Consider the following 18,594-nt stretch of genomic DNA (forward strand, 5'->3'; position numbering starts at 1 on the left):
CGGACCGACCAACAATTTAGCATTGCATGATGATGGAGGATGATAGGGTGGAAAAGGCGGCATTTTCGACAGTTAATTTTGAAACCAGAATATTATTCGGCATTATTGAATTCTATTTAAAAGATAAATCATATTTAGCCCTTGATCGGGAACAATGCGGCTTCACCGCCAGCATTTCTAGTGTCGGTACGAGTTTCTTCTATTTGAAAAGCTTCATCTACTCATGTTAACTCTATGCTTATTCAGGTTCGGCTGAATCGCCAGTGTCATCCCTCCACCTCTGCTGTTAGCACCGTTGGCATGATCTTGGGAAGTACTATTTTCAGCTCTGGTCCGGGTGGCTACACGATGCCATCGCTAACACTATTTTCTCGGTTAAGGCTCAGTAGTCGAGCTGTTTTTTTTCTATTCAGCAACTTACTAGAACTCGCTGGTTACCTTTGGGACACTAGGAGATAAAAACAGAATATAATACGTTGATACCACCATTCCGCGAGCTGGACGTAGAGTCTGTTGGATCCGTTTTGGCATCAGTCCTATAAGTAACATGAAAGATATCTAGTACAAGACGTAGTATGAGTATCTGAATGCTTGATTTGCACCTACAGCACACAGTATGAATAGTGACGCATAATGCTTGACAGTGACGACCAGGCTGAGACAGCACAGCATGTGAAGCAGCTTATTAGTTTGGCACGAAGTACAAAATGAGCTTCACTATAATTTCAATAGTTGACCCACGGTAGCCATTTCGTTGGTGTGGACGGGATGATCATTCGCTAACTGCTTTACATCTATACTATGAACGGTGAGCTTTACGGAAAAAGTGTTAACACATCATTTCTAGGCAAGCCCCAAGTCGTATTTAAGCGTAGGCTGATTTTTTTGTTGCTTTTAGCTTTATTGAGAAAGGATCTAGGATCTCCAAATTTTAATTAGACTTTTAAGTAAAAAATCATAGTATCACACCTTTGACTAATTTAAGTTTTCGGCTATTCTTGATCAATGTCGGACTTCAGTCATCTAATAATCTATCCACTATAGAGCTACAACTCTTTCACTATAGCTAGAAAAAATGGCTCTTGCATACCTTACAAAGACGCAACAGCTGTGTGCATTACAACGTTTGCCTATTTCAAATTAGTTTTTTGATAAAAACCCATTTTTGGACCATAAAAGACGAACGCCTTGGTTGGTATACATTGCTATTACTGAAATATTAAAGTCAATTTATTTCGATATAGCTTTTGATTTTGATTAGTAAAAACGTCAGATCAACTGGGACAAGTATAATACTCAAAGCTAAACGCTATTTATTGGCTCCCTTTCTATAGAGAAAAAAAGAGATTGGTTCGCGAAATATTGACCGAGAAAGTATGTTTATATGCGCTTTGTCTCGATACGCATCTACCATAGATCTTTTAGTATCATGAAATAAATCGATTCTATGATCAGCTCGTGTACATATGTACAGGTTTTGCAACCAGCATTTCTAGAATATAACTAAAGCAAATTGATCACGGCTTTATCTCAAGATTTAGTCAGTCTTTTTGGGTCTATTTTAATAAATAACCGTGAATCTACTATGTCCAGACACGTCGCATAGGAAAAATGCGGTAGAGGCGAAGTCCGGGCTCCGAAAATTTAACAGTTGAAAAAGTACGAAATTTTAAGAAAAGCTAACCATTGACGTACATTTGGACTATTGTTTATTCAGAAGTTCGGTTTTTTTTCAACTTTCTCTCATTTGGTCTACGATTGTCTATTAAAGGATGATTGACAAAAATCGGAGATAGATTTCTCATTAAGTGATCAGATCCGAAATTGAAACCGTCTTGCACACCAAATAAAAAATAATTTTATTAGCCAATCTACTTTTACCTAACCGTTGCTTATAAATAAGCATCAAAGCTGTTTAGTTTAGTAGTGGTAAAGCTTGTATATGTGCATACAAAAAAATCAATGTATCCCACGAAGGGCTATCCGCGGAAAGATCTACGGTAGATGCATATATTTAGACGACCTTAGAAGTAACCGATCTCGTTCCAAAAGCAGTGTCTGATTCCGGAATTGTCTAATTTTTCGCAGTCTGCTCGGTACTGCGAATTTTCGACGTTGAAACATGCAATTTTCAGATTTCTTTGAATTTAGTCAGCACAAATATATCACTGGCTTTTCGTTAGCGCATAATAAAATGGGACAAGCTTCCTACGTAGCAAACTAAATCAATATAAATTTTTCACTTATAAATTTAGGGCCCTTGCATTAGCAATGGAGAGCTGCTGGTCCGGTACTAGAAGGACCAGGCCTTTTTAGCATCAAATAGCGGATAAACTTATGCTCATTAAAATTAACTTTCGAAAAAACTACAAGTCTATATATATTTATATCTCCCCATATATATATATATATATATATATATGGGGAAAGAGAAAGGAGAGAAAAAACTCTACGCTGTACAAAGAAACCTTAGGTACGCTTAAACCTGGTTTGAAACGAATTTTTATGAATGTAGCTGGTTCTCCTCTGTAAAACATGACTACTGCCCTAAACTAAAATTAAATAGACACACATCCTGAAAAAGTATGGCGATTTCGATGTTTTAAAATGCATCGCCGAAAACCTCATTCAAGCAAACAGATCATTTCGAAATGAAAAAACAGCGACAGGATATGATTTTGGCAAATTTATCTAAAATAATAATTATTATTATTAAATAACAAGACCTTTCGGAGATAATATAGGATAGTCTATAGAATAAAGCAAAGGAGTTCAATTAGAACGTATTTCTAATTATGTGTTGTTCGTTGCATAGGTTTTAATATAGTTTCTTCGATTGATTTTCTTTAAATCATTACATTGCGTTAGTGTAATGTCTTTGCTTGAAAAAAATTCACTCAAGAAATCCTGGGGTTTCCTGAATCAGTTTTTCCAGATGAACAATCATTTTCTAATCCTTTCACAAGTTTTTTGAGGAAGCAGAAGCTCACACGAAACGCTCTATAATCTACCAAAACCCTTTCCTCCCATAAGACTTACTTTCCCCAAGCGAACATCTAGTGGCAGTCATCTTCCCGATTCCTCGTCTTATACGATGCGCATGAGCCTGGGTTTCTATCAGCGTCATCTATTTGCAGCACACTGCCCTTCATCAAGTGGCCTAAGTGCTATTTGTTTCTAAATTCTCTATTAGTCACTGAAGCTCTGATAGCACATTTATTCCTCGTAGAACAAACGTACCTCAATCAAACCAGTTGGGTCCGGGCCAAATCATCTCCTAACCTCAAATGTGTGAACATTAGAGTGCTGGCTCGCAAATCTACTCACAACTGGAATATTTTATGCGGAGAAATATTAAGGTTAACGTTTTATAATTTGTATGGTGAAAAATCCTAGCTGCACCAAAGGGTAAACCAATGGCAACACTACCACCTGCAACACCTATCTGACCCATACGGTCGAAACGATTGAAAGCACCTTCTGCCTGTTTGCGCCTTCCTTATATCCTAACAAATAACTATTGTACGTGCATCTTGGAAAAGCAGTATCTTTAATTGATAAGCGCCAATATTTTTGCGGTAAAAAATAGCCGTCGCGTTTGTACCGAACAGCGGTGTTACAAGGTTGTACTGTATCACAATAGGACAGCACTTTAAATAGTTATCTGTGCGGATAATGACGAAGTCTATACATTGTACAAGACGGTTGAATGGTGTTTGCCTTTAAACGACGTTAGCAGCGAGAAATTCACAATACAATAAAGATGACATATTTTCATATACAATGCTTTAAAATGGCCCGTGCTAAAAACATAAGATATCTTAATAAAAACATACATTTCCGTTCCATTTCACGGACTGTTTTCATATACCCTTTTAGGTGATGTCAGGTACCCCGATTCTCGCAGTCATTAAAATACAGGATTTAGAATTAGCACGTAGTTGCTTATTAAATAAGTACAAGCTCTTACTCCTCTTCTTTAGTAGATTTATTTCCGAAAAAGGGTCACGTAAACGACGCAGCTGCTAATATTCTTTTTTGCTTTCCCTCTGTTTCGACCTAAGAAACCTACTGTGTATGTTATCTACACCTATTTAAACATTCTACATCCATCGAAGGAAGTTCTGATTCGAGCAAGTCGTTCTGTTTATACAGGTTTGGATAAATGCTGAATTAAAACAAATTCGCATGCACTGACAAGTGTCAATGAGTTGAGGTTATTATAAAAACATAAGGAAAGGGATAGTATACGGCCGTCGGTAACAAATAAGGATGGAGAAGAAGGACGGACAGAAAGACGATCCAGGATCCTGATCTGACCAAACACTCCAGTGTCAAGCCCAAAGCATCCGTTTGGGCTCAGGTAATATCTTAGTAATATGTCGACCCATCCGTACGTATCAAGAGAGGTAAGTTAACACGTTTGCTCTAAAACCGGAGGTTTAGTGAGTTTTTCTCTTTACATTTATTTACAGTCATTCCCACATAGTCCAACCCGCACGCAAAGAACTTTAAACATATACTAGCGATATTCACTTACATCATATTTGCGTTTCCTTATAAAGAGATTTTGCTGGCTCATTCGTTTGTCTGCTGTCGGTTTAGCCTGAGCCGGTCCAAAAAACGGACGTGTTAGTATGCGCCCCCTATCATAGGGAACGTGAAAATACGTGTCATATCGTTAAGAACGAAGAAGTGAAACGTGTTGCATGAAGATTTCAGAAGCGTGTATTGAAATGGCGAATAACTAGGTTAAAACGAATACCTGTTTTTAAGGACCTGAGAGTTGGAAGAGGATCGCTTGAACTTGGAATATGGTTAAGTTCAAGTTGCGCTTAAATCTGCTTTAATTGCAGCAACAATAAAAGAGATAGATATCTCTTAATGTTAAGCCATTTTAAGATACAGAAAATCGCTTTTCCGTTCTAAGTATCTATCGTTTTACTTCAGGCCAACAACCACAAGGTAATTCATATCAAATAAATATACAACCCTTTGTTTATTGAAGAGCAGATGATCCGTTTGTTCCGAATCCATAGCAATCTTTTTATCGCCCCATTTAAGTGGTCTCCTCTAAAGTACCGGATGTAACGCACTTGCTTACGCGTAATATTTTTAAAACTTCTTGACACTGTTCCTTGATGACGTCGAACTGGGCAACATGAAATAAGAAGAAAATGGCGGGTAGCAACTTGGTTTTGGACCTGGATTGTGCGACATTTTCCTTTCGAGCTTCGTTTCTGAACTGATACCCGGAAGATTGCTTCTTGGTCTTCTCGTACGCTTACTTCTGGCCACAAACTTATTTCAACATGATGTAATGACATTTATCTGTGAGCTTTCTGACGCGTAAAATGCTTTGCCGTTGAAATTCGATAACTTCTGTCAGCTCTTTTATGATTATCTGGGTGGCTAGCAGGTATGAGTTGTTTTGCCTTCTGCAAGTTCTCGCCCGTAATCGCTGTCACAAGCCTTTTATGATGAGGGTCAACAACAACAGGCTATTTTTCCTTTGAAATTTTTGAATCCCCTGTTTGAAGTTTACTCAGTGTCTGGTTTCCGCGGGTGTTCTGCAACATCTGAAGAGTGTTTGTGCGATTGATTTTAATTTTCACATCAAACCTAATGCACGCTTGTTGCTACATTTGGGAAGACCTAATTGGAACTCAGATTACCTAAACAATTCAACGTCATTTAGACCCAGGCGGACACTTTCGTGAACGGCCAAGGAACTTTCAAAGTCTTACTAACGACTATACGACAGAAGGCCAAGTCTAGCCTTTTTTATCAAATTTTTCACAGTAGTAAGGGTTGTTCCAATGCGGAGCTGGCCTGTTTAGTCCGAGGCTACTTGCCGAAGGGACCCTATATGTTAAAGGGGCTTCACATTCGGCTTGCAAATCCGTGATACAGTTATCGAAGAAGGGCTATGAGCATCTCAGAACACAATGCCCTCAACAACTGTTTTGTCATATAGCTTTAATGGAAGTCCAGTATCGCGTTATTTTAGTACCAACCAACCGCTAGATGGACGTGTGTATCGTATGTTGGAAGACCAGTCCCGTTTCAATTATGACGAATTCCCGCTAGTCGTCGCTAATAAGCGTGCACAGAGAGAGAGTTGGAAAGTTGACGAAATCAAATTTGCGAGCAACGCGCCTTGTCATTATGGAACGCAAGGATTACGCGGTTGCGACAGGCCATTCACACCTTGGACCACTAATCTGACTTATACCGAAGGATTAGCCAGTATGCGTAGTAAAATAAATTGTTTTCGAATAAAGACAAGGGTATCGCACGGCAGCCGCTGGATGAGGGAATCGGTCTCGGGCGGTCAACGCGTTCCACCTTTTAGTTTATTGATGGTAAAAAATACATGCACTGTCTTTTGGTATTCTACGCGCTGGGCGTCATCCAAAAAAAAATAACAAGTGCTTCGCGAATCAACGAATCTGAAGTCTAGATAGTCAATATTTCGGTACCTCAAAATGCATATAATGTTGTCTTCCAGCAAACTGTTTTGTGGAAATGCGGTGTCTAAATTTCTTGGACAATCGCTGGTGGCCTCTTGGTACTTCGAAGCGTTTTTAATTTTGAAGGTTTGTCACTTTTAACATGCTATGCCCGTTCCGGCTAGTGGAGAAAATGGATTTATTCGCACCCTTAGGAATAAAGTATTTCCCTCGCTAGAGGTAGAAGTTAAAGGAATGACAACGACATGGAACAAACGAATCCGTCAAACCTTGCCATGCTTGGTCCTTTCGTTCCAAGACATCACGCACTAAATACCTGTCTCATACTATCAGACCACATCCTTGTTTTTTCGAACATTTTCTTCTTGTCATTTTCTCTCCCATACCATTAAGTAACTTAGTTTACATTTGTTCTTTAGCCCGGACTATTACTCGATAACGAACTAGTTTATATTTCAGAAAGGAATCACAATTTATTGTGTATTCATTTCAGTCTTCTAAGACTCCCTGAATGTGGATGACATGTACACTAAACTCGTAGATTGTATGCTGCTTCTGAGAACATCATTCACGTTTTAGTTTGGGCCAAACTAACACAGTGATTTAGTTGTACTTAACTTAAACCACGTTAGAAAGCTAAGCTGAACTAAGTTGGTACCCGATCACCAATTTCCAAACAGTCACAATTAGATATTAATAAGCTGAAATTGTCTTTGCAGATGTATAAACGAAAGACTAATAAAATAGGATATACGCGAAACAATGTGCCAACTGTGTGTATAGTATAATCATTTCTGTATCCCAGCATGCCTACTTGTCATATGGTAATGAGCCTTGTGTATACACACTAAACCAAGAAATAATATCAATTGTGAACGCTGTTAGCGAGACGAGCGCTTCGGCGGATTCAAATTTTAACCAGTGGCTAACCAAGGTTGAGAAATCTGCTCTTGAGCTACAAATGTATCAGGAGTTCATGCAAATTTGTTTAAAGGTCCTGTAACACTATACGTAAATATGACCGCTAGAAATGCTGGCTTAGTCTGAAAAAATATATGACGCAATCATGCCGTTCAATCTGAATTTGTTTACAAGGATAAAAACGAATACTTTCTGATTTTGTGGATGATAGGGATCATTTAATCAGCAATAGGAGCTGCGTCCGATTCACAGTTTCTTTTAGTTGAACGATTGAGTAGACGTTCGTGAGTACAATACACAGAAAATACATTCAGCATTCTAGATAGATGGATTGGCAGGCAATACGGTAAATATTAGGGATACTTTACTACCATACAGGAGGCCATCGGGGACTATTCAAGTAAAAATACGGTAGTTATTCTCGTTAGGCAATGATGTGCCTAATATATTATTCTTTGGCGATAATCGCAGTATTTGAAATGCACTGCTTAGCGCAGCGGGACCTAGGTCGGCAGAGGATCAATGATGATTTTTCCACCTAACAAAAAGCGCAGCATTTAGCAATGATCTCTCCCTCACTCCACCGTCAACCAGTTTATTTATTATCTGCTAGAACCCTTCGAGTCTCGTATTGAAGAACTTGTCCAACAAGATTTTGAGGCTTTCTTTACTGCCAAATATAGAATTACGAATCTCATTCGCCAGCTATCAGAAAAACACATAATTTATTGAAAGAATGAGCTTACTTCGTCTACCCGACCTTTTCTGTTGCATAGACTCGTCAAGCGATGTAACTCGATTAAATGCAGATTCCTATCGTTTTTCTCGAACACCAACTGATGTTTGAGATCTTTTCGGCCCCACAAAACACATACCTTGACCCTTATAGGATATAGACCTTTTTTAGACTTATCCCTTGAAGCCAGTTATCCCTACCTTGCTTTGTATTGATATGAAGACACTGCCCCTCACCACCTGTAACAACTATTCATAGAAAGCCCTTATTGTCGCTCTGTGCTGCCCAGTGTCGAGCTAGATGTCAAAGGAAAATAAAAAACTCATCAGAAAAAAATAATCAGAGAAGCATGCACACTTACTTTGCCCTGATGAAATTTTAATATATCTGGTGTTAGTTAAGTGTTTGCAATTCATCTTCCTCGCCAATTAACGAGTTGTTTGCCACCCATGCCGGATAGCCGACCTAGGTGAAGTACGTTTTTTAGATCCAAAACTCCATCTTTGAGCTTAGCAAATCCCTAAAAGCAATCTTCTCATTTATCAAGCCTTAGCTGTATACCGTGCTGCTACGGCAGCTTGTTGACCTCGGCAAAAGGTAGTATAGCAAGTGTCAAAGATACCTTTTTTTTCATTAAGAGCATGCATATTTACGGCCCAAACGAAAAAGATGAGATTACGATGAATTTATGGAGAAAAGGACTTTTCAGTCATACATAACAGTACACAAATAGTAGAGAAGGTATGGGGCAAAGGAACATTGAAGAAGAAAGTATGAAAGTTTTCATGATTTGTTAGTATTTGCGTCATGAATTACGTCAACTTTCCTCCATTCATCTTAATTCAATCGAGAATCATTAGGACGCTATCTCTTGCGACCTAGCGTATTTCTTCGAAGGATCAATTCCCACTGTTAGATATCCATAAATAAGTCTTAAGGCTAGAATGCCTTGTTTTGCGCATAACATTGCATTGCATACGGAGATGTCCAAACTGGAAAGCCAATGAGTATTATCGATTCCGCAACCTACAATGGCAGCTTTTTCTTACTTTTTCTAACACTGATCAAATTCTTATCAATGCACAAATCAAAGGCTGCCGCCCTGAAGCTTGCTGTGAGGCTGCCAAACAGCTAACAACAGCGGATGATTAAAATGCCCATAAAAGCTGCGTTTCTTAGTCGACTTTCGGCCAGGACAGCCTCACATTTTCCTCACAGACTCTTGAGATTCTTAGGACACTGTTATAGGGGCCATAAAACACGCATGCTTGATCCGGTAGTTACACACATTGCGCAGACAAGTCCTTTCAGCTAACATTAAAAGTATTTCTTGTCTCCTAGGAGGCATCTCTTACTTTATTATCATACCACTAACGCCCTGAAATATCTAGTCGTGCTCGTCTAGTTTCGTCTACAAGTTCGTACCCTTTGTATCATTCACACTTGGGCCTTCATTGGGACTCCCTCTTTCTTTTTTTGCCTTGTTCTACTCTGTTAGAACCGTGGGTCAATAGATTTATGACGTTCCAGAAAGCGTTTTGTAAGCTATCAAGGACGGTTAGCGAGGCGGTGCCTGTCTTGGCAAGCATATTTAGTGGGGCTAAAGAGCCCTCAGAGATAGGGCCCGTTATTTACAGACAGTAAGCCCGCTAATGCCAACAAGAAGAAGTTTAAACATGAGGGTATCAACATTTTTCCTATGGCGTATCAGCTTAAAAGGGAGAATTGTTAGACATAAATTATATCATCAGAAATGCAGGAGAAAGGTGCGAGCCATAATCAAGTCTTTGTCCGCACACAAATTAATCATATAGGCACACAGTTAACAGTGGAAAAAATATTACTAGAGTCGGGCTCATATGGAGTAACAACGTTTCTTAGGCAAATACCCCAATATAATTAATGCCGGAAGTAGCCTTGCCTTTATTAGCTCTCCTTTACCAACAGTTTATTTAGATTTGAAAAGCACACACTGGTCGTGAAGGCCAACCAGTTTAATACAAATTTTGGTAAATCACTAGAGAATGAAAAAATTACTGGTGAAGAATGAGAAGGTTTGCAGAAATTATATAGAGGCGCAAATCACATTGCAGAGTCATGCAAACGCATCCCAAAATTCGTAAATTATAAGCATGGGTGTAGTGTCATTTATGCATAGAAAATTACCAAATAAGTAAGTAATAGGTGCATTCAAAAGCGCACTACTGTTTCAGGTACAGCGAAAAATAATAAAGCAGTCATATGGGTAAAAATATAATGCTCGAACACTTAAAAGAGTCCTAAAAATAAAACCTACATATGTGTTCCGGTTCAGATGAGATCATACCTCGTAATGCCTTACCAGCAAAAAATTCTTAGGAAGCGGGAATTCATTTCGCCGCTTCAGGCAATGACCCACTATAATGATCTTCTCCGTTAGTTATATAATACTCTTTAGTCTGTGCAATACATAAGGCCTTAGGCAACGTAGAGTATAATGCCTGGTTCAATGTAGCCACCACAAGCCGGTATACCTCACGTCCGAGTACCAGGTATCCGTAACAGGATAGAAGTCGGAAACCGTAGTGATTTACATAATACTGTGTGACGCTACGAAAACTGTGCGACAGTTGAGAATCAAGAAGTAGCAAAGAAATGATATTATAATCTTAAAATTAATTTATTCACCTCTTGTGGTACTGGGAAAATATTTCAGAAATCAATAACACAGTATCTAAAATCAAAATGAATGTAAAGAACACTTTGCATCAATTAAGTTATACGACTCTTGTTGATTTCATAAAACTACAGATATTTCAAAGGTAGTACCAGAGGGCAGAGACCACTATGATAACTATCACAGTTTTGCCGCAACTAGAGCACGTACATGTATCGTCAGGTGTAGAAAGGCGAGTGCTTATAGAGTTTATAGAGTAATACCCATGTACGATAAAGTGTGTGGCGTCATTTGTGTTTAGCAGGGTTATCCGTTTTTACTCGTTGTTTCTCATCGAAGCCAAAACGAAGAAACCCCCATCAGTCTCCGTCACTTTTTGCTCCAAGTCCCTAAGATTTTTCTTAAAAAGCTCCGTGCCTGCAAGTTCAAAGCGGCGGCATAGGTCCTCCGACAGCAATAGCGACTCGGCTAGGAGACACGCAAGCCGATTTGTGTCGTAATGTATAATTCCAATGCTTCCCAAGGGAAGGAAGCTTGGACACGATCTAACTGTTCGATGTTTTCTTCTGCAAGATTTTGCCAAATGATGCGTATTCTATAGATTTCGATCGGAACTATCTTCACGTCAAACAAGCTGAAAGCGTTTGTGTGGGATAAACGATGAAGCAATTTTATCGCTTATGCAGCCGACACTGCCTTCCTTGTCTTCCTGCAGCGTTCGTTGATGTGCGCGGTAAAGCTTCTAACGTCTGCAGTGAAAGACAACTCCAACTGTGGAAATCGGTTAAGATAGACAGAAGACATCCTAATCAGGTAAAAGTGCCCTCATTGCCTCCGTCTTGACAAGATTTGTGATCTGTCCTTTATTGCTGCTTGGTGCAATTTAAAACTGTTCTACTCGTATATTACTAAATCGCCTGCGTGCAGGTTACTTTGACCGGTTTCTTCGACTTCTTCATCTGATTAAACAGGTTTTTCAGTAAGATGGAAAATAAGAGTGGCTTAGGTCGTCCCACTGAATCAGACCAATTATATGTGTGAAGGGCGACCACTTTATTGTCGATAGTTATTTTGTTCTGTTGTAGAATCGGAGGAACAACGTTAAGCATGCTCACATGGATACTTTCCTCAGCCAGCTTGGGTATACCTTTGTCACCGGGTGTCCAGGTAAAAGCTGTCTTGAAATCGACAAACGCCACTTACAGAGGATTATAAGGTATGACCAGTGCTCGTTTGATGTACGCCATTAGGTTCCTGCACTCCGTTCTTGTAAAGTGTCCTTTCCGAAACTTTTGTTATGTTTGTATGACATTCTAACTAAGCAGCTATTTAATCTCCTAGTTACTAAGCTAGACGACAAATTATAATAATCGCTTTTTTTTTCTTTATTGCCCGCTATAATGGCAGCACGATTAGGTTGGCGTTCCTTTAGCATTTCTCATTTAGACTAGGCGTGTATTAGTATATAAACATTCATCAGTGCCATACGGTACGGTGCCAGAACGATAGCGTATTTAAGATGCTCATTGCAGGCTATCTGGACCGGCGGCTTCTTTATTCATAAAGTCCCCGATACCTTATATGGGTTTCTGCATAGTAAAGTCTTATTAAACTTTTTTTCTTTTCTTCCTACGCTGCGGCAAAAAAGAGGTTGCACATTATAACTTATTATTTATGAAAGAGAAATTATTTATGAATGCCGCGCAATTAACAGGAAAGGCTGGCAAGCTGCCGTGGTACAGTTGACGTTCTGTATTGACGCTCAAACAGATCTCCACTGTGACGGATACGGTTTTTCAATAGATCGTTTTAAAAACGTAGGTTAAATGGTGGAACTCAGGCTGTAACTCGGCCACAAGCCTGAAGGTTACCTGCGCCCTTCGATCAAGGCTGCAGATATAGCAATTACGGTTTATGCTGCCGGGGCAGACGGAGGGGATGTATTGTAGACTAAAGTATTTCAATCGGGTCCAAGACAAGCTTCATGAGTGAATATCAGAGCTTGTATACATCTGGGCATTGCTACTAATCTCGGAGTTTAACAGTTCAAGCGGGTTCAACTTAGACAGTAAGGTTTATCGCCATGGATATGTGAATACGAACGCTTGAGTTTTCTGACGGTAAATGCTTCTAATCCTGAAGTGATTACGTTTGTCGCAAATATGTCGATACTCGAATATGCTGTATGCCCTAGAAAAATCGGTGTCGAGGCGAGGTTGACTATAAAAGTACAATAGTGCATAAGCGTGTACTGAAAAGTCGTAGTGCGATTCGAATTCAGCTGGTCAAGACGGGTGTTGAAGTTGTCGGCAATAACCAAAGATCTAGTATGAACGTACATCGCTTCCGGCCCACTGACGAGTTTCTTCATCAGTACGTATATTGATTGCGTGGTGCTACTTTTCTCCTCGGTAGTTCTTTAACATTAGCTTTGTTTGGCGGTGGCTCGTATGTTTAAGCCTGCTGAAACACTCAGCTGTGGGAGCGCGATTGAGCTGGCTGGGTTCGCCGTTCGAGACTTCTTGTGCCGTTGGCATTTACGGCCCGTGGGTAAACATCTTCTAACTCCTGCCACACTCTGACGCCTAAAAAAAGGTCTTATTTTCCTAGCAATGGCAATCTTCTAGACCACTTCTCTTTCGTAGGTGTACCGTCCACTCTCGACAACTGACCACTGTGATACGGAAAGCGGAAGATCTGAGCATTTTGCATTTTTCTACCTGTTTTTTTTTGCAATAGTATCCTTTCCCGCTTTTCAGTTCTAGTCGAAGAAGGGAAAGGAGAGCTCATGTGTATCTGACCCCCGTCGCGTGGTGATTAACATCTCCGAAAAATTCTCCGCCTTGTATATATATCTGTCCTTTTCAAATGCACGGTTATCATGCATTCATGAAGATCAGCCTATGAAAATACGATAACTAGTTCATTGGTGCTCTTGATATATTCCTCTGCCTCACACAAGACGCTGTGGATACGTATTTTTGGCGCCACATAAACAGTCACGTGCGTTTTCTAAGCAAGAGTGCCAGCGCAGGGCCGAAGGGATACACGATGCTGTCGCTATCGCCGGTAACTGTCCAAAGGTCTTTCAGAGATGACTCACATTCTATGGTCAGCCGCTGTCACGGGTACCTTTTACCTTTGTTTCGCTTGTAAGTTTGCGAGTTATCCTTCCAGCATCGCCACTGGATGAAGTAGGAACTTTACGAGACCCATCGATTCATTGCCCAGAGTAGACATACTCAAGCACTTCCTAGTTCAGTTCTGCTGCCCAGACTCACGTTACCTTTGAGTATACCTTATAACGCTATTTGCCTGGCGACTCAATTGTCGAATCAGCCTTATTGCTAATCTTACAGACGACATGTATTACTTTTTTACATCTACTCGTTGCATCACACTGTCCAGTCGCTATTCTGTCGGGTACCGTGATCGCTATGGGGAATGCAGTGGTTTATGAATCTTGCTTCGTGAACGTTTACTGTATATCATCTATTGCTATTGCCGTCTTTAAATTCAATAGAATACCTGCACAGCTGGTTTGTGTTTTTAATTTGTTCTGCTGATGTTGCGTTTGGGCTCACATGAGCCACGCCATTCCGTTGTATAAAATGTATCTATGGTGGTTCTAGTACCACAACATTGCCGTTCACTTTTCTAATTTGAGGGAAAGGTGCTTAAGTACTCTCGCAGGATTGATAAACAGATTCTCCGGAGGAACGGGATTTTCTCTCATGACCCCCTATAAATACAGGATATGTTCGATATCTTAAAGTGCACGGCATGAAGGCACTTCAGTGGTGTCTAACATGCCTAGAAGGCTCGGCAGGAAGAGCACACGACCGCACCAATTAGCGGTCAAGAGCAATCAACCTGCAGCGAAGAAGCTGAGGTAATTAGTACCACATTTAAGCATAGCCGCCAAGATACTGGCTTTTCATTCAACACCAGAAACATGGAATCAGGCTTATTTGCTAAACATTTACCGCAATGGGTTTTCAAGTACTCTCGTGCGGGAGGCCTGGCTGAACTGGCTAAAAAATTGTAAGCAGTCAATTACCGGCTTTTCACGAGATTGAAAGGCCTGCCATTTGCTGAGTGCCAAAACCATGACTATGCAGTCCATGCCAAAGCATGGAGATGCTGTGGGAACGCCGAAAAGTCTAGCAGAAATAATACCACGAGAGGATGAAAAGCTCTATGTCCTTTAACCGTGATGTGCAATTCTTACGGAACTAAAAGAGAAACACCTATTTGAACCAGCCTCTACTCCGTCAGGCCATGTGGAAGGTGTCCACAGCAGTAGAGAAATGCAAGCATCGTGCTTCTTTTTAAGTACTTAATAGTGTCTGGTATCTTTAACCAGCATTTTATAATAATAAACCGTTTATAATAATAAATATTGTATGTCCTTAATAGGCGGGCTAGTTTCCTTTTAACCTCTGTTTCCTTCACCTCGAAAATAAACAATGTGCCCGTGTGAGTTACAGTGGCGCATACTCCGCTGCCGTGAAGGTAGCATTCAAAACGACCGTGACCGGTGGGGATCTGCGAGTGGTAGTACGTCACTCCTCCGAAGTTCGTTTTCTTCCGCTCCATTAGCGTCCTACACCTGGCAAAAGATTTTGTGAGGCTTGCCTACAGCTTTCTAAGAGTTTCATGGCTGTTGCTCGTAATATCTTATGGCACTGTATCTTACGCAGAACAATGGAACGTATCTAGGGTAACTTCCTTAAAAGATGCTTCTTGAATCTCATAGTGTTTTTTAGACGGAAGCCGCACGGATATCTAAGAGGTCCACCATCTAGGTGAGTAGACTTTTCCTTCTTTTTCCGGGATTGCCGATTTTCGACATTGGCTTGCTTATAGTCTGTACGGCCAACTATTGGCTGTTTGCTTATTGCCCTTGATCAGGCCTAGTGTCCAGGAATCTGACTGCCTTAACTGATTGGGCTTAATGGCCTCTTAAATTTATGTGGACGTCCCTGCATTTATTTTTTCCAATGACTACAAGCCAGGTTTTATCGAATGCTTTTTTAGGTTGATGTCCGATCATTGTCATCGATGTCCTACCAAGTTATTTGCTTATTTGACATTATGGCTAAAAAATCGAACAGAAAAGGGAAACATTAGAAAAAGCTAGATACCTATTTACATTGGTGATTTTGGGTGTACACGACGCATTCAACAGTCTGCCATGGACAGTCATCTTCGATGTCTTTAGAGGTGAAACGGATCGGTATAGTTAGTATAAATTGTATCAAAATTTCTAACAACCGAGTTACTAGAAATTAGGGCATGTCATTTTTTATCCTGCGAGGCCCTGCTTTAAAACAGCTGTTCTGGAACCAAATGTATGATATAGCTTACACTGAAACTACATGTTATTGAAAGTGAATCTAACAGCGTAAAGCATAGCCCTACGATCACCTTAAGAACAAGAAAACTATGAAAGCTTGAGCGGCATCTAAGTGAAGCACCTATGGGACTGCCATGTTGATAGAAAAGAACTGATGTAAACTGGCTCGGGTCATATCAAAGCTTAACACCTTATTGATAAAAGGTCCCGCCCAAACCTTTCTTTAAAGGCTGCAGAAGAGGCTATAAAATAGTGGAAACAGCTAGGTACCCAAAATTACATCTTGAGAAGCTTATCAGAAAAAGCCTCGATGTCATACAAGCTGCGGCAAAAACTACAAAAGCAGCTGTTGAATTTAGTAGGCTAATATATAATATTCATGAGTCACGAGAAAGAAGGAGAAGACCATTAATGGTTATAGTTCAACTAATACGAGTCGAAAGCTTTGTCTGAACGACACCTGAAGCAGCTGCATTGGCGACGAAAACTAATTTTTGGAGTGCTCAGCGCAGATTCACAGAGCCAGTAAATCAAGTCTATAGCACCGTTAGCATCTAAGCAGTCCTAATACGGGTTAGTTCAATACTATAAGAAGTGAAGGTAGACGAATCGTGCAGCACGTGGAGCTATAGCAGATGTACGAGCGGTATCTATGCGCACCTGAAACGATGGATTGTACACTATCCCAAGGGGATGGTTTAGCCTCCCGAATTACATTTTCCGCATAAGGGAAGCCTCGCCTAACATATGTGCTCATGGAGTTCCGGCTTAAATGATGATGCCTTACATACACCGGTGATATGCCACACGCTTACGTTAACAAGGAGATCGACCAAACTACGGCTTAGAAAGTCACAGAAAAAGGGAAACTTGGACAGTATTTTCTGCATATGCGCAGATAAAGACAAATGGTAACAGAGGGATCCCTAACAAGAGCAGTTTTGCTAGAAAAAGAGAGTGAAAAGCTCTTTGGCATTGGTAACCAAGTGAAAGGAGCGGAAATGACGGAGAGGTTTTCTCGTAAAAGGGAAGCATCTGGGCCGGTGGCGAACTTTTCCAGTGTGACTCCCGTTAACTGATTCGGGAGAAATTACCCCACGCTAGTTCGGGGTCTTATACTAATCCGGTAGCGTGCTATAATATATTTGGAACTTCTCTCCGTAAAAGAATCCGCCATATGTTGGAAAACTACATTTGTTTTAGTTTCAACAGTATTGACCAATGTTACTTCCTCTGGATGGGCTACCATGCTTGGTCTGGCGTAGTTTAAACACAGTGGCCTAGACAGAATTTAGTTAAACTGGTTCCATTACAAGTCACTGTGGCATCTCTGCCGTGTCTTTAAACCCAGTGCAATCCTCTGTTCAAAGGTTTCGATAATTTAAGGAGCAATAAATAATTCGTTGAATATACGCGATCCTGCGCTTCTCGTATATTGAAGATCACGTCCCCGACAGGTGAAGGCATTTTTTGCGTCAAAAAGAACAGCCAAATAAAGTCTCTGGATTTCAATGTTTTTGTTGTTTACGTCTAGCGCACAAAGGTAAAATATTTGCTATGACAAGATTTGCAAGGAACGAAACGCTTACGAACGGTCCCATGCGGCGATAAATTTAGACATTGGAAGTAAAATTAATAAATGCTAGATGCGAAAATTTGTCTATATTCGCTGACAGAAACTTTTCACGCGTTTATTGTTGGTTTCGTTAGGTGGTCCGGGTTGATCCACATGGAACTTACTGATGAAACCAGGCAAAAAAACTAACGGCGATCGCTGTAATAAGAGAACGGCAAGGCTCTAGACACTTCAAGGGCTAGAGGAGGGCGAAGATATTTTTATCTATAAAACATCAATAAAATTTCTTATTCCAACTGTTTTCGTTCTTAAAGGCATGTACGGTCTTTTTATTTATTGTAAATTAGTCGAATAAGACGCTTGTTTGTTCTTTATTTGCATTGCTCTGAATATAGTGGCCTCTTCCTTGTTTAATTGCTTCTTTGCTATGGCTAAATACATATGACTTCACTGATAATACATAATGTGGAAGATTAAAAAATGAAGGTAATAGTTTAATGTATTATTTATAATATCTTTTAAGTGTATGAGTACGCTCTGAAAGCACTTCATAATTTTCACACTAACAGGGTATCAACAACCGCTTTTTTTTACCAAGTAGATATTTGCCTAGGCAACCACAGTTTCTTTCATAGTAATCATATTTTCACGTATTTGCTAATTTTATAACAATAACTTGGTTATCCAGATTCACATCTCTTGTTTGTTTTTTCGGATCAATCTATTTTTGGTATCTCTTCATATATAGGCTGTGGCCAAGATAAACAGACAGCTCGAGAAAAGTCTCCTGAAGTAACGAGAAATACGTAAAAAGCGGACTGAATTGGAAAACATATTGGTGACAGAAACATCCTAACACTGTTTATATATTTC

The 18,594-nt window shown here is 40.0% G+C and overlaps 1 protein-coding gene across 4 annotated transcripts; it reads left to right on the forward strand.

Annotated features, from left to right (window-relative positions):
* The first annotated feature begins 502 nt into the window (after positions 1-502).
* On the forward strand, positions 503-18,012 carry LOC147754137 (uncharacterized). 4 transcript variants are annotated; one of them, XR_015318143.1, is made up of 4 exons: positions 11,156-11,599; positions 11,872-12,002; positions 15,277-15,594; positions 17,856-18,012. XR_015318143.1 is itself a non-coding variant. In XM_086976381.1 (3 exons), the coding sequence occupies exons 1-3, from the start codon at positions 11,447-11,449 to the stop codon at positions 17,908-17,910; spliced, it is 339 nt and encodes a 112-aa protein (XP_086832507.1). In that variant the 5' UTR covers positions 11,156-11,446; the 3' UTR covers positions 17,911-18,012. The 4 variants fall into 4 exon arrangements, 2 of the variants coding, with proteins under 2 accessions (XP_086832507.1, XP_086832506.1); XR_015318144.1 differs by lacking the exons at positions 11,156-11,599; positions 11,872-12,002; positions 15,277-15,594 and adding exons at positions 503-808; positions 4,156-4,363; XM_086976381.1 differs by lacking the exon at positions 15,277-15,594.
* Positions 18,013-18,594: the final 582 nt, after the last annotated feature.

This window comes from Varroa destructor, unplaced genomic scaffold, assembly GCF_002443255.2.
Source record: "Varroa destructor unplaced genomic scaffold, Vdes_3.0 BEIS01000424.1, whole genome shotgun sequence".
Taxonomy (NCBI): domain Eukaryota; kingdom Metazoa; phylum Arthropoda; class Arachnida; order Mesostigmata; family Varroidae; genus Varroa; species Varroa destructor.